Genomic DNA, 15,613 nt, shown 5'->3' with positions numbered 1-15,613 from the left:
AGCACTCCATTGTGCTTGGGGAGCATGAGAAGAGAATAAAAAGGTGAAGGAGAATTTAGTAGAGCACTGCACAGAGACAGAATTAGCAAGTCATGAGATACCACGTGGCTGTTAGCAGACTGAAAGGCTCTGTTGATTCAATTTATTCATTAGGGCTTTTCAGTAGTGTAGGTTATTAAGTGGGAGAAAGTGGGGTATATTACAACATACTTTTTATATTTCCTTTCCTGGAGGATATTTAGCACCAGAGAAGCAGAGAAAGTTACTGAAAGTAACATGCCGCATAAATGGGAGAACGACAGGAAAAAGAGCAGCACCACCAGCTCTCTGAAGATGGATCGAAAGAGCGATGCTGGGAACAGGAAGTCAAGAAAGTTTCGCTCCATTTCAAGATCACTTATACTTTGCAATGCCAAAAACAGTGATGACGGGTCAAGTCCTGATGAGAAGTGCCCAGATCCCTTTGAGATCTCTACCAGTTGGGGTCAAGAGGATTTTGACTGCTGTCCTAGAACACAACTACCATGCACACCAGAGACAGAAGACAGCCCACCTGATCCTCCACTTGTGATCACCAACATGGTCCAGTCCAAAGCTGCGGCAAATGAGAACTGCAACAACATGAGAAGAAAGCTAATCATCAAGGTAGGCAGCTTGGTGCAGTATATCGTAATGTTTCCCATTGCAGTAGTTCCTAAATGGATTAATTCATATTTCTCAGAAACATAGGATTCTACTTGGCTTTTTCAGAGCCTATGAGCCTGCAGTGCTCCTGCTCTGTATAAACAGCATGAAAATGTATTAGCTTCCCTGCTGTGCTGTTGCATCCTGCTGATTGACGTTCTGCTGAAATCAGTGACTGCTAGGCCACTTTCAAGTGTATTCAGACTAGCACAGCTGGTGCTTTCTACCTGCAGTATAGTATTCAGCTCAAAATATAAAACTGTCGCTATGGTATAGTGCATTTGTAAAGTGTGATAGCATGAGATCTATCGAGCTATGCAAGTATGAATTATATTAATACGATGAAAGACCTAGGAGATTCAGCAGGCAGATTGTTCTTTCCTTCTGATTCAGGAAGGAGGTAGTGATGGCTCTAAACCTACTAGAGATATCACTTTTTCCTAGGGATGTAAGAAGTCTTAACAGCCTCATATTGCAACATTATTCTTTAATCAAGAAGTAAGTACGTTAACTCTACTGTTCTGAACAATTTTTCAGTCTGAGCAATATACTTTAGATTCCTTTAGAAAGTTCCTTTTCAGTGACATATCCTAATTTTCCCACTTCCACTCTACCTGTTGGCATGACGTGTAGAAGGGACCTCACTGCAAGTATGACGTGTTTTAATACAGTTTGTGTACTTCTGGAACTTTACTTATTATATGCCTTTTACCTGCACAAATAGTGGCTTATGTGAAAGAACTGATCCTTTCACCTAGAATATTTTTCTTGTATATTCTATTTTATTTTGCATACATTCAATAGAAACTGGCTAAAACTAGACCTCTACAGCTAAACATACAGTGGTACTGAAAATGAGAATCTCCCCTTACCCTTGGAGTTTCATGCTAATGAACACAGTGTGCAGCCCAATATTGCAAAGACTGCAGCAGAACAGAGCTCTGGATGTGAAGTGTTTCAGCCCCTGGCAAAGTCCCAGCATGAGGACAAAAACAAGCCAACATTCTATTACATTCTGACAGAAAATATAAATAGCTGACACTGACCCAAGTCCCATAATACACTCAGTCACCTGCAAAACCATCCACCTCCTCCCTTTTGGAAACAGTCCATATGCACTCTGCTGATTTCCTTCTGCAAGCGAAGTAGCTGGCCTCTGTGGACTCCCCCCTCTCTTAACAAAGCTGAAGCACTTTAAGTGTGTGTCAGATGCCACATTCTACTTGATTCCATACCTTCAAAATACGCAGGGCTCCAATAATTGTTGTGATACATATATGAAACTACTCAGTATCTGTAAGTTTAGGTCATTTGCTTCTATAGTTGGCAAGCAGCTCAAACAGGCATCTGGGGAGCAGAGTAAGTCTCATAACTAATGCTATTGCACAGATAAAATATAACTGCTAAGGGCATAAATCCACTGTTAGGCTGGAGTGTTAGTGTCCCTGAACAGGATGGGTCAAGACCCTGGATGGACGGTGACATATAATTTTTCAGCAACTGGTTGATTACAGCAGCATTTGGGTTGCTTAGTGCCATTGTAGACACTGGGTACATAAAATTCCCTCTCCGGCTGTCATACCAATGGCTAATCTTCCATACCTCTCAGTGTCATGGATCAGTGAGTGATTCTAAAAAGTCTTATAACTTGCTAAACAGGATGAAATTTGGTAACAGCTACAATGACCTTATCTTGTACAACTGTTGCTGAGGCTTTGCTGTGTATTAGGAAAGCAGTGATCTCTGTCTTCCATATGGCATAAGCCTGTCAGAACAACCTTCCTGTACAATGTGTCTTAGAGAGCTTAAGCTTAAAACCTCTCTCTTTAAAAAAGGAGTCAACAACCATTTTTCAAGTCCCAGTGTGACATTCAGTCTCTCCACGTGACACTTCCAAAATTCACGATGTGTGACTCAGAGCTGAAGGATCCTTGTCTTTGTTCAAGAAAATTGATTCCATTCTTTCTGTGGTGTTGCTGAGGATATTCCACTAATATTCTGCTTTCCAGTGCCTGCAGCCCTAAGCATGACTCTGAAGGTGCTAATAACTCCCACAGAACTGAACAACTTAATTTTTGCTGTCACATTGTAAGGAGAGAAGAATGTTTAAAAGTGCTGCGTGATTTAATGTTCCCCATGCATTTCTTCTCCAGAGCTAAGGGGGAACCTGGAACATCAGTATTCCAAACACTAGTCCTCTGTTCTGTTCAAAAACTTAAGTATCTCTCTGAGCCATGCTGTGCCAATTGCATGGGACTGACTGTAAGCAATAAGCCATGAACATATCAGTGTTTCAGGACTTCTGCAAGTGCATGAGAGGCATGTTTTGCTGATTCCAAAATCTTTAGGACCCCAAAGAATAGTCCTATGTCCCATTACTAACAGTATGAGAAACTGGATGCTACTTACAATCAGGATAGGAGAGGTAAGAGGAGGATTTTTGAAGAAAGGGCATCTATCCATCATGACATCAATTCCTTTCATTTCAGTCTTCAATAGAAAATGTTGCTGTAGCCACTGAGGGAAGCACAGCAGCATGAGCACAACCTATATCAAACTACAGAGAATCCCCACAGAAAGACTTCGTTCTCATTGCACTACCTGTAGAAAAGACTTTGAGCTGGAACTCAGACCTTATTATATATACACCAGAGAATTACAGAAGGCTTAAATTCTGTTGATACCAGGTTTTACTCATTCTTCTTTTCAACAAAATATGCACAAGTTTTGGTGGCAATAGTACTACACTGATTGAGGTGGGACTACAAGTTGACGTTTCTCTATCATCTGACTCACAGCACAGTGCTAGCATGTGTATGTGAAGGGACCACAACCTTGCATCTCAGGTAAATTGGGCTCATATAAGGAGTATTGCAAAGATTGGCCCGAAATGCAAAAAAACGACTTGTACCCTGTGCAGGTATTTTTGTTTTTAACTGAAGCATCCATAGCCTGCATTTATGCCACTAATGCCCCAACAGGGCAGAGGATGGAAAGTATTTAACTGTAATGCTGCCTACCACTTTTACTGTGATGATATGTGGGCAGCACCAGAAGGGGTTTTGGTTCATAACTGCATCTTCTAGGCAACTTCTTTCCAAGAGTATATGGCACAGTGGCACAGTCAACATGTGAAGCTGCAAGCACTGACCTTTCATCATCCGGTTTAACCCCAGCCAGCAACTAAGTACCATCCAGCTGCTCACTTTGTAACAGGTGGAAGGAAATAAGGTTGAAACAAGACTTAAATAGGAGCCCATCAACAACTCTTCAGTGGTTCATTACATTCAGGGCAAAAACCTCAGTCAGTGCTGTGTCCATGTGAACTATGCAGTTACCTCAGGCATTTGGGTGACCAGATGGTCATTCACATCCTGCCAAGACATGGCACTATATGTCGCATAGCCTCCCCCACCGTGTAACAGTCCTTAGCAGTTATATCCTTCTTTGACCTCAGCCTACCCTACTGTCACAGATTTCTCACTTTGCTGCTGGAGTCCTATTTCCAGTAATTTTTTTGTCACAGAAAAGCCACTGCCATGATGTACAGAGAATGGGAGAAAAGAGGAGATAATGTGGGAAAAGGGAAATGGAGCAGGAAGAGAGAGTGTGGAAATGAGGAAACAGTTGACCATGGAGCACTTTGTGAAGCAGGGGAGGAGAAAGCAACAGTCAGGAGCAGTGAAGGAATCATCCGTGCAGCAAAGCATATCAACTATCTGCTCCCCGATTCCTATCAGATGACACATTCTTCCTTCTTCTCTGTGTCCTCAGCACATTTTGTGCATTGCAACAACAGCTTCATTCATCTATATATTGCTCAACAGAAAGGCAAGTAGAGACGTTCCCACAAGGGCTATCGTTTCATGAACTTCCAAGCCATATCTCTCCTTCTGCCCAGCTGATTGTACAGACAGCTGTAGGAGCAAATAATACGTCACCATACATACCTAGGCAAAGAAAAGCTGTATCAAAATCCTACAGCACGTCACAGTTTATGGTTTGTGAGATAGCACCTCACAATCTCAGTTTGATCCATTAATCTCTACACTCTCTTCAAAGTATCTCCTTTCATTACATATTCTAAATAACATATATTCCCCCCTCCCTTCTCTAATGTACTATCAGCAACAATAAAATAAAAGTCTTTTAAGTAATTTGTTTTCTACGTGCCAATATTAAGTCATATTGACTATTGCTCATTGCATCAAGAGCACCCAGGACCACGTGGGTGTCACTTGTTCAGCTAGCTCCCAGACCACCTAACTTCCAAGATGAGGTGTGCTTGGTCTGGTATGGACAGAGCTGGAAAGCCAGCTTGTCAGTGTAAAACCAAGCAGATCTTTGCAGTTTGCTTCTCACAAAATAAGCAATTTTCAGGTGGCCTGAAAGAAAAAGAAAACAAAAAAAATGTAAGCAGCATCTGATTCCTTGCACACTGATGCTGCAAACCCTGTGGCAGATGGCCTTGCCTGATCAGGCCATTACAAGGTCTGAAACTATGCCAGTTATAGGGAGAATGGACAGGAGTAGCTTCTATCAACTATTCTTCAGAGAACAGCAGTCTGCTGGGTTTGAGAGCTGCTTCAGGAAGCATTCCATTACCTCTTTCCTGCACCACCAACACCGTCGGAAGCACCCAGAGTTACCAGCCAGGGGGGCTGGTAGCAGGGTTAAACATCATCTACAATAAACAATAACAGGGAAGAGCTGACTTTATGCAAACATTGGATCCAAGCTGATCTGACTGCATGGCTTTAGAAACTTCTCTGTCCTTGCTTCCTTTGGTCCTTGTCCCTCTGCTTGGAGGGGAAAAAAGCAAAAGGTCATTTTTTCTCCCTTGGTCATCACCAGAATACATTAACTCGCCTTTATGCAAACACCAGTTAGTTGGCCCTTTGGTACTAGGACAAACGTTATGGCAACAGACTGTAATGTCTCAAACACGAGCCTATGGGCAGAATGGAAAAACAAAGCCAGAAGAGGAGACTGCATTTATTTAGACATTTACGTGTTCTCCTCCCTTTTCCTACTTGTTCTATCTTTCTGTCTTCCCAGCCTTCTTGCTTTTGTGACGCCAGGGCCATGTTATCCCCAGAGCAAGTTGGGAAAGAGGTTGTTATTTTAAGATAGTGTGTGCTGCAAAATGCAGGACAGGGCAAAGGCTCACAGGAAAACATAACAAAGGCCAGATGATGGGTGAAAAGGTCCCTCTGTAACATCAGATGTGCTGAATCGTCTGTCTAGGGCAGAAACTTCATCTAATGCCCTGCTTCTTGCATCATGCAAAGCTTTCTAGCTTCTGCCATTTTATTAATTGCAAAGGGAATATGCTGCTGGGAAAATGAATCACACCTACTATAAATATTTTGAAGAGACCAAGGCATCAGCTAGGGTAAGTTAGAATCGGTGGAGTCATGTCAGTTTATGCCAGAGAGACTCTGGCTCTTTCTCTGTTAGAACTGATGCAGAAAAAAATGCTTGTTGAAGAAAATCCTCAGAGACTGTATTCTCTTAATCTTCCACTTGGAAATCCCAGCCATTTCACAGTCAGGAGGTCAGAAAAGCTAAATATTTAAATTCATTATTGTACTGCTGTTCGTATTTTTTTTCATTTTATTTTTTTGTCTTTTTTTAAAAAAAGTAGTCAATCACCTCATTGTCATATGCTTGGTTAACTGAGTCAAAGACCTTACTTGAACTAGCCTTGTATAATACTTTACTTCATTTCAGACAATCCAACTACTGTGTCTTACGTTAAGAGTGCACAAAAGTTTTTCAGTTTTCCACAGATGCCATGGTTACCCTTATTTCTAAACAACATCTGGAATTAGATGTTTTGAGATGGGACTCTGGGCTAGCAATATCTAATAAAAGCATGAAGGAAAATGTAATCTTTTAAATGGCAGACAGAAAAACATCCTCAGAAGCTTTGTATTTTGCATGACAAAAAAAGGGGAGCAGGAGGACAGAGCTGGCCTGGACCTGCAAATTACTTTTCCAGAGCTAAACACATGAAAAATTAATCTACTCTCACCTGTGACAAAAATGCATTCAAGAAGGCTCTTGAACTCCACCTTTATTTTTTATCTCTCAGCCAAACAGATAAATTTTAGACAATTTTTGCTTATAATGCACTCCCACAGACTTTCTTAATTTTGTTTTCACAGTGATGAGTGGATATTATGATGCAGATACAAGTTTCCCTGGTGTCTTGAAGTGCTTGGTGGCAAAGAGAGATTTTATTCACTGGCAGCAAACATGCATTTTGTTTTAACATATGTTCTGATAATGAGCAGGTAAGGTTGACCTGGAATCCACCTGCCAAACCTGCCAACCTTATTTTAGCAAATTTTCAGCATTCACTACATTCAGAGCTATAAATCACCTTTCAAAATAAGCAGGACAATTTAAAACCAAGGAGGATACAAAATAAACACTGTCTTTACTCTTGGAACCATCAACAGTATTTATATGCGTAAAATAATAAGTGAGACAAGAAATAAAAGATACTAAAGAACAAAACCCAAAGCAAATTGACTGCTGGCACATGAATTGGTCAAATATTTATTTTTCTAAAGAACAGCTTTTATGAATTTTCTGTCATGTCGCAATAACTTGGATGTGAATATAGTCTTCTATATCCAGGACCCAAAAAAGTGCAGATGCTGACAACATACAGACATTTTCCACATGTCCCTACAGCCCAATAAAAACTTTTTTTTTTTTTTTAAAGTAATTCACATAAATGAATTGCAGAAACGATTGACACACAGCTTATTTGAAATGTAGCCCAACTTGGTAAGACGACTACAGATTTAAACAAAAATTGTTCTCAAGATTGTTCTGCAGTGCACGATAAATTTAACCTCTACTTTCCTTCTGACTAAGTGCATGCAACTTGTTGCTCTTGGAAAGAATATTCGTATCAGTTTTTATTTTGTGTAATTTCACATGTATGTCCCAATACAACCCAGAATTTTCAGCCTGGCGTGTGTCCCATTGTATAAAATACAATGTCTTCCCCAAAGAACTTACATGGTGCTGCAATGCAAAACCTCAGAGCCAAACCCACTGCACTCTGCAGTGTCCTGTGAAACTGTTGAGAGCCATATAACTACTGGACAATTAATTACGAGGATTTTTATAAACACCATGAACGCAGCAGCTATGTACTGTGAACTAGTTATAGGAAGGGCATAAGCATGACTGTAATCTTAACAGAGATGAGTTGGGGACAGTCTGAAATGGCCCACCATTAAGTTAAAATCAAGAACAAAATGAAGCATGGAGAACAGCTGCGCGAAGTTCTCTGTGTGTGCCTGACCAGTATCTGTGAGAAGAAATATAGATATTTCATGGGAGCAGTACACAAGAGTAAGGACTCCTAATGAGATAAATTGGCAAGTCCAAACTTGAATTCTGACTACAGAAAAAAAAAGTTAACGATTCTTTGAAAACACTGACTCTATCATACAATTATTCTTTAACAACAACCTGAATCCACAATCAGCTGCTATCTCAAAATACTTAGCCAACTAGCAGAATAATTTCCTATCTTTAATATCTAGCTTATATTTCTCATGTTTCGGAACAAATACACTACCATACTGGAAATACTGTGAGTTTAATGGATGCTTCATGTATGCAGAATCTGGCCTGTAATTCCTTACTGATACTTAAAACAAAGGACCAATGCAAACAAACAGAAAAGGTAGCTCACATTTTTTGCTCCTCAAGATCTGACAGTTTAAGACATCAGAATTCTAATCTTTATTTTGTTACCATGCCAAAGACTTCAAAGCACTGCCATAAGATAAAAAAAGAACATAACATAGTCCTGGTTTCAAGTATGTATTTCCCAAGATATTTACCTTGGGTGAAAAGTAAATATAGAAGCTCCAAAACTAATATTAGAGTTTGAACAAACTGGTTTAAAATAGAATTCTGTCCATGCTTATACACTTACCCATTACTCACTAGAAGCACTCTTCATGAACAAAAGAATCTTCGTAAAATGCAGACACTCCTCATTAATGGCAGACAATCTGGAATGCAAATAAACCCAGAATTAGCAAGTCAGTCAATACGAGTACAGCTCTTACCCATTACCTACTGAATTCAGCCTGAAGTGAGCCTAGGACTGGTTAAATATTGAAATTAAATATTTCATTTACTCACAGCCTTAGATTTACTCTGGCAGGTTTCAGAATGGGAGCCAGGATTCAACAGTCAGCCTGGAAGATAATGACTTTTATTGACATTGCTGTAAATTTGAAGTTTGCGTTTTCTGTCAGTCAGGTATGATGTGATCCCTATTGATTTGTGGTGAAAGGGCATAATGATTGTAACCCTCAGGGCTAGATGAACTCTGCTTAGGGCAGAAATGAAGCCCTACGGATGGTAAAGAAGGTGGTTACACAGTTTTCCTTGTGCTGTCAGAGAATTACAGACTGCTGGCAATAGTTCATGCCACTCTGACCAGGGGACCCAGAAGCAATGCAGACAGTTGACCACTGCTATATTTTGTGGCCTGTCCTAACATATGAAATTTGCCTCTCCTTCAGAAATCTATACCTCAGTCATACAAATCTCTTGGGAACAAGCCTGGATCCAGGATACACTGAGAGCCCTCTTCACTTTGTGGAGTATGGAGAGGCTGGCGAGGGCAGAGGAGGTGGGTTCAGTTGGGAGCAGAATGAGTGAATATTTGAATCAGGAGATTTACTAAGCAAATAGAAAATAAATTATGTGCTAACTTTCCAGCTTTCCTTGTCTCTTTAGAACATTGAAGTGTCCACATGTTTGTGCTACAGGAGTGTATTTCCTAGACAAATGTGCTGTCCTTCACATGCTTAGTCAATCCATTCTTTGCTTTGCTTACTCATATGACTTAAGAAACTATTTCTCTTTCTGTATGGCCATATGTTAATGATTCATAAATGTGTCAAAAATGTGCTTACAATTAGTCCTCCAGATGCAACACGCAGACTACAGCAACCTCAACCAGTCTGGGGTGGACAAAGAATCCTCCACTGTTGCAGTCCTCTCTGCTTCCCCGCCCCCACTTAACAAAGTCAGCAGCAGGGGTGGAGCTTCTAGTGGTTTTATACACTTATTTTCCATTTAGATCTCTTCTGTTTTCCAGAGTATTTCCTTTTCTGACATATGTTTATTTTCCTCCCTGTCTTTTCTTATAGTAGCTCGCATAGGCAAAATTTATCCAGTTACTATGAAAAGTCTGTTATCTGTTCTCTTCCTCTCTATGCAAAAGGACACTATTCTAATATCTCTTGTAGCCAGAAGCCACTGAAGTCCTAAGGAAAACAACTTTTTTTAAACATTGACTCTATAATACAATCATTCTTTCACAAGTGCACACTGTTAAAGACCTGTTCCTGTTCTACTTGGAGGCAATCTAAGATCATTTTCTGTATTTCATAAAAAGGCTCAGGATGAATGGAAGTAACTTTTAATGTCTTTGTTACATTTTCTTTCATGCAACCTTTCATCTTCTGAATCAGGACAGCTGCATATGCAGGCTGTGTACAACCACAGGGAACAGCAGCTCAGGAATCAAACTCTCCAGGAGTCCGAAAAGTGCATCTCTCTGGAAAGGGTTCACAGGCAGCCACGTGCCTGCCGGAGGCACAGCAAACAGGTACAATGCATATGGAGTCCACAAGCTTATTAGGGAGCCATTTGTCTGCACGGATTTTGCATGACCTGCTTTCTGTGACAAGCTATGCCTAGAAGCTCATTTTCAGAGAAAGGCAACGATGTTTGGGAATCATTTCTTACAATGTTTCCAGTTGGAGAGACAGGTCAAGATTCTAGAAAAATAAAACTGTAACCATTCAGGAATCTAATGCTTCTCAATTACACTAAGAAATAAAACCTGGAAGATGAAAGATTGTACATAACATCAAGTTTCCAGTGTTTTCCTAGTTGCTCTATTGAAGGGCAACGTAGGATGTCACCAGCTTAGCAAGACCACTGCAAAGCAATGTCAGCCAAAGTTCCTGGAAAGAAGTAAAGCGTATAGTCTCTGATCAGTTTGCATATGCAAGATGGTGAGAGGGGAGAAATATTTTGCCTGGATGTAAGACATATGTGGACAAGCAGCCGCTGATCATCAGGACTGAGCAGAAGAGAGCAGCAACAGGGAAAAATCTTAGCAGGCGGCAGGCTTTTTCAAAAGCAAAGGGAGGGTTGCAGCAGACTTCTCAGTTAGTGAGATGTATAGCACAATGGTGCCATATTGTTCTTTGTAAAATGCTATGTGAGCATGTTCTTTTTTTTTTTTTTTTTTTTTAAGGGATGGTTGTCTAAGCCCAAGGGACGAACTGTTAACGCTAAGTGGACAATCACTTAAAAATCTGTCCAGCAAGGAGGCTGAATCTCTCATTCACCCGACAACACGGCTGGTGAACATCATGATGGCTAGCAAAGTAAGCATGAAACTTGTGGTCCCCTCCCACAGCTGTGGGGTGATTTGGCATTTACTTGAGAGAGAAGGGGAATTTGTGCATCAGACATTTAAAGATCATGGTTTTGCTCTTCCTGACAAAACCCCAGACCTCTTGTGGTCAGACTCTGGTGACTTTCAGCATAGCTTTTCCCCAGATAAATAGAGGCTATGGGAAGGCCAAGGCCCTGGGAAATTTTAGCAAGGGCTGTACAACCCTTTCTTTTATACACACATAGCATGCCAATGTTAATACTCCATTTGGAAGCTGAGCAAAGGCAGAGGTGGATTTAAGGGAAGATGCATGAATCCAGAAGCCAGAGAGCAGGCTCTGTACTGAAGTTGTTTCATGGATCTAGGATCTATAGCCAAAAAAGTCCCATGGTGAATGTTACTGGAGTTTGCTACAGAAAGAGAGAAACAGGAGGCAGCATTAACAGGTCAGCAACCCCAGATTATCACCAAATCTTTCAGTGGAAAACCCTTTTGATCTTCCTTTTCACAGAGTCCATTTCATTGGATTAGACACACTTCATTTCAGGCTTCTTGTCCTCTCATCTCCACCAAAACTAGATGATACCAAAGGCTTTTCACTTGCAAATTCTGGAGGAAACTTGAGGATGAGGGCTGGACAGTTAGTCCCCTACCACACATTTACCACTCTGAAGACAATAGAGCTCAGCCAGAGATTTGTTGCAGGCTTCAGACCTTGATATTAATGGAAAAAAGCACTTTCTGCTCATTATCTCCACATGGGTCATACAGAAAGCTCTGCTATAATCCTAGACTGAGAAAACACCCTTGGCCGGAGCGGCTATCAAGTCCGAATGTACCTCTTTCTAGGACAGCAGTGAACTGTCTCACCCAGATGTCTGCTGGATTCTGCCAAAATTTTTGTTTACTTTCTCTCCTTTGAATGCCTAAGTGTCCAGAGATGAACTACATTACATTTTTGCAGCATAGTACCACTCAAGAGGCAGCCAGGTGAACTGTGCATTTAAACATAAGCCGACACCAAATTAATTAAGGGTTAATAGCAAAGGCTTTTCAAGCTAGCTAGCTTTGTAAGAGAAACACTCCAAAATACTTTTCAAAATGTTTTTTTAAGGATCTTCTCTGCATTTCTTATTCTGAAGTGTTGCCTAGGGCCATGGGACTGGAAAGCCCTAGTATGATTTTGCTACTTGGCAATGCTTCCACCTGCTGTCGAAGAGGAAAATTATCATTCATTAATTCTTGTATCCCCAAATAGCACTACTAAAGTCAGGCTTCTGGAAAAAAGTGTTTGTCTTGGTTGGCTCCAGACAGATTAGAACATACAGAACCTGCTCTGATGCTGCTCTTGTGGCCTTCCTAGTCCCTGCAGAATATTGCTGAGCATAATTCTTACATACATATATATATATATATAAGCCTGTCTGAACCCACTGGGGGTGTGCAATTAATTTCCCATCCATTTTGATTAAAGACCAGAATCTATTTCTATGTTATTACCTTGGCAAGTTATAACCATTTTTATACCAAAGTTTTGAGCTGCATCCTTTATTATCCTATTTACTTTAAATTAATTTTGCTCCATATTTTTTGATTCAGGTTGAAATTTGTGCAAAACAAAACAGGAGAAATTTTGGTTTTAAGCTTAGGTCACTTTTGAAAATTTCTTGCATTGCAATAGTCTTTTTCTTTTTAGGAAAGGCCAATCCAAAACGGTTTTCTGCACAGTAAAGCTGTATGTCAACGGACTCGCAGTAACTCAACCAGTAAGTTGCAAAGAAGTACTTTTTTCTTCTGTAATGCTCAGGGAGTGCACAGCACAGCACATCATCATGCGATGATACTGCACTGTTGAAAGAAACTGCAGCTGTTGTCCCAAGTTAGTCTGGGATCCTGAGCTAAGAATTTCTGATGCATAAAAGCATCAGCTTTTATATTCACAATACCCTACAGTCAGATGTTTTGTGCATAAGCATTCAATTTTACTTTTTTTAAAGTGTATTCTAAGTAGGCCAATGCTCTTTTGGGAAAGAAAGTTTGCTTTTTACTATATTTAACACTGATGGGTATCCCCAAAGTGAGGACTGAAAAGATCACTCCCTCCACAGAGAGATTTACAGCAGGAAAAAGAAATTTCTAAATAACATTTACCTGATAAAACGAATGTGCAGAAACGTTCAACACTTGAGAAATAACCCAGCCTCCGTCCCCACAACTGACAGGTGTCAACCCGTACTGGATCGGGGAGATGGACTGCGCTGCGCCGGGGAGAGCCGTGCCCTTCAGAGACCGCCAGCCCCACACGCTCCACACCAGCCGCAAATCTCTTTCCCAGCAGCTGGACTGCTCCGGAGGGAAAGCCCCAGTAAGTGCTACAGGAACTCATCTGAAAAACAGACAAAACTGTCCCCAGTAAGAATCTCTCAATGACCTTGGCAGTCACTTTCCCGCCAACAGCTACCTTTCCTTGCAGGCCCTGCCAGGGAAGGCGACATTGCCTCCTCAAGCTGGAGAGCGGGAAAAGCTCTGTGCCAGCAACACCCCATTTCTTCAGCAGCTTCTCCCTCCCATTGCCCCAGCAGTTTTTATGGTGTGCGGAAATCCTGCTGTGTGCTTTGCACCTCCTCAGAGCTCACCGCTGGGGAGGCTCTTCCTGGGCATCTCTTGCCGCTGGCCCTGGAGACACTCTGTAGACATGGCTGATAAAACCCCGGCCTGAGCTCTGGGCCCCACTGCCGTGAGCCTCCCAAGTCGCCTCCGCTGGCTCAGCCATGGCCACAGGCAGGTCTGGACTCACCTCAGGGCTGGTAGTGGCTGCCCCTGGCTGCACAAGGCGTCCCACTTTCTGCCCCACAGTGAAGCAGACATATTTAAAGAACTCATTAGTGTAGGCTAGAGACTGATGGCCTCTTACTTTCCAGATGGATGCCAGCAATTCACCAGTGGCTGGGGGAGTGGAGGCTGGGCAGGGTGGAGAAGGTGTGGGTGTTTATGGCTGAAAGTCCTGTGGCTGAAGCCTGCAGTGAGGAGATGGAGGTGAAGCTCCTCACACTCAGCTGCCACTCCTTGCCCTGCCTGAGGGACTCACTGCTCCTCCCCTGCCTTTTCCCGGCCAGCCCCTCACGTCAGGGCACCACAGCCCAACCTAGGGCTGTAACAGGGTGTGGAGGTGGCAAACTGCAGTACAAACCCCACCAAACAACACCAGTGCAGACAGATCGACCCTCGGGGATTTGCTGGGCTGCCTCCTGCTTGAAGGTCCTGCATGGCAGACGCTGCCTGTTGGTAGGGGATCTTCAGTGGCATCCTGGGTTTGGGTATAATCACCCGCCACACGTAGAAATACAACATACACCCTCTCACACAGAAGCAAAAGAAACCTGAAAGCTTCCAATTTCAGATTCAGAAGCAACGGAATGAGCAATCACTCTCATCCGGCAGAGGTATACTTTTTGGAGAGGAGGCTTTTGGTATGGCACAGACATTTCCCTCTTAATCACGTTCCCAGTCCCATGTTGAAAAATAATCTTGTTTTCATGTCAAACCTGAGACTTATTTTCTTGCACATACAGAAGCTGAAATTTTGGCTGATGTTTCACATGCTTCAACACCTGTTGGTTTCACTTTGCTGCATTAAAAAAAAATGCGTTGAACTCTCTTGGGCTTGTAATGAGTGCAATTAACTCTGGCCCTGGTGAACCTCATGCATAGTTAGCTTTAGGTAATGACTTTTGCTAGTGCTTAAATTAGTTTGTAATACCCAATTCTGTGTTCAGGTAGGAGGCTTTTATTAAATATTTAATTAAAAGGTTCATTAAAATTAGTCCAATCTCAGGGACTGGAGTTAAGAAATCCACTGTCTGTGGAACGGAGAGAGGAAGAGCACTGAGAAATTGCTTACCTTGGTTATGAAGCAAAAGGGATGTGCTTCATGTCTCTCAGCTGTAGAAAGAAGCCTATGATGTGGCTTAAGAGAGGCAGCGCAGGGTAGTTCACAGTCTGAAGAACATTTTTGAGCACTAATTCATATTTTGGGGGAAATGCTGAAAACAGGTTCTATTTGTCACAAGATTACTTAGTCACAAGGTGAAGGAAGGAGTTAGAATTTCTTGTTCCTTAGTTCAGTTCTTAGAGGCAAATACGATATTTGTTTAGGAACCCTAATGGCCACAAATGGGATTTTGGCATGGAGAATCAAGAGAGAGCAGAAACATATCTACACCATGGCACTACTTCAAGGGCCAACATTCAGGTTTATTTTTAGTTTAGTCACTGTGGGACAATTTCAGTGAGCAGTGATTGTCTGAATAACAAGTGGCTTCTGAAAATTAGAGAGAATTGATTTTTTCAAAAAAACAACTTTAGTACCATCAGTCATAAGGAAGAAAATTTGAAATAAACAAGTTGTCTTAATGTATGTCCAAGAATTTCTGGTCCTGCATTAAAATGTTATATATTTTTTTTATG

At 41.5% G+C, this 15,613-nt stretch overlaps 1 protein-coding gene across 1 annotated transcript in view; it reads left to right on the top strand.

The window, feature by feature from the left end:
- The first annotated feature begins 238 nt into the window (after positions 1–238).
- The window catches only part of IL16 (interleukin 16), a 32,094-nt gene continuing 16,719 nt past the window's right edge, over positions 239–15,613 (top strand). The window contains exons 1-5 of the mRNA XM_056346371.1: positions 239–645; positions 10,209–10,345; positions 11,003–11,135; positions 12,843–12,912; positions 13,369–13,511. Coding sequence (XP_056202346.1) covers positions 277–645; positions 10,209–10,345; positions 11,003–11,135; positions 12,843–12,912; positions 13,369–13,511 — 852 coding nt within the window. The 5' untranslated portion in view covers positions 239–276. The remainder of the gene's footprint in view (positions 646–10,208; positions 10,346–11,002; positions 11,136–12,842; positions 12,913–13,368; positions 13,512–15,613) is intronic.

This window comes from Falco biarmicus, chromosome 7 (genome assembly GCF_023638135.1).
Source record: "Falco biarmicus isolate bFalBia1 chromosome 7, bFalBia1.pri, whole genome shotgun sequence".
Lineage (NCBI taxonomy): Eukaryota > Metazoa > Chordata > Aves > Falconiformes > Falconidae > Falco > Falco biarmicus.
The sequence above is the reverse complement of the archived record's forward strand: the minus strand, read 5'-3'. Positions and strand labels throughout refer to the sequence as shown.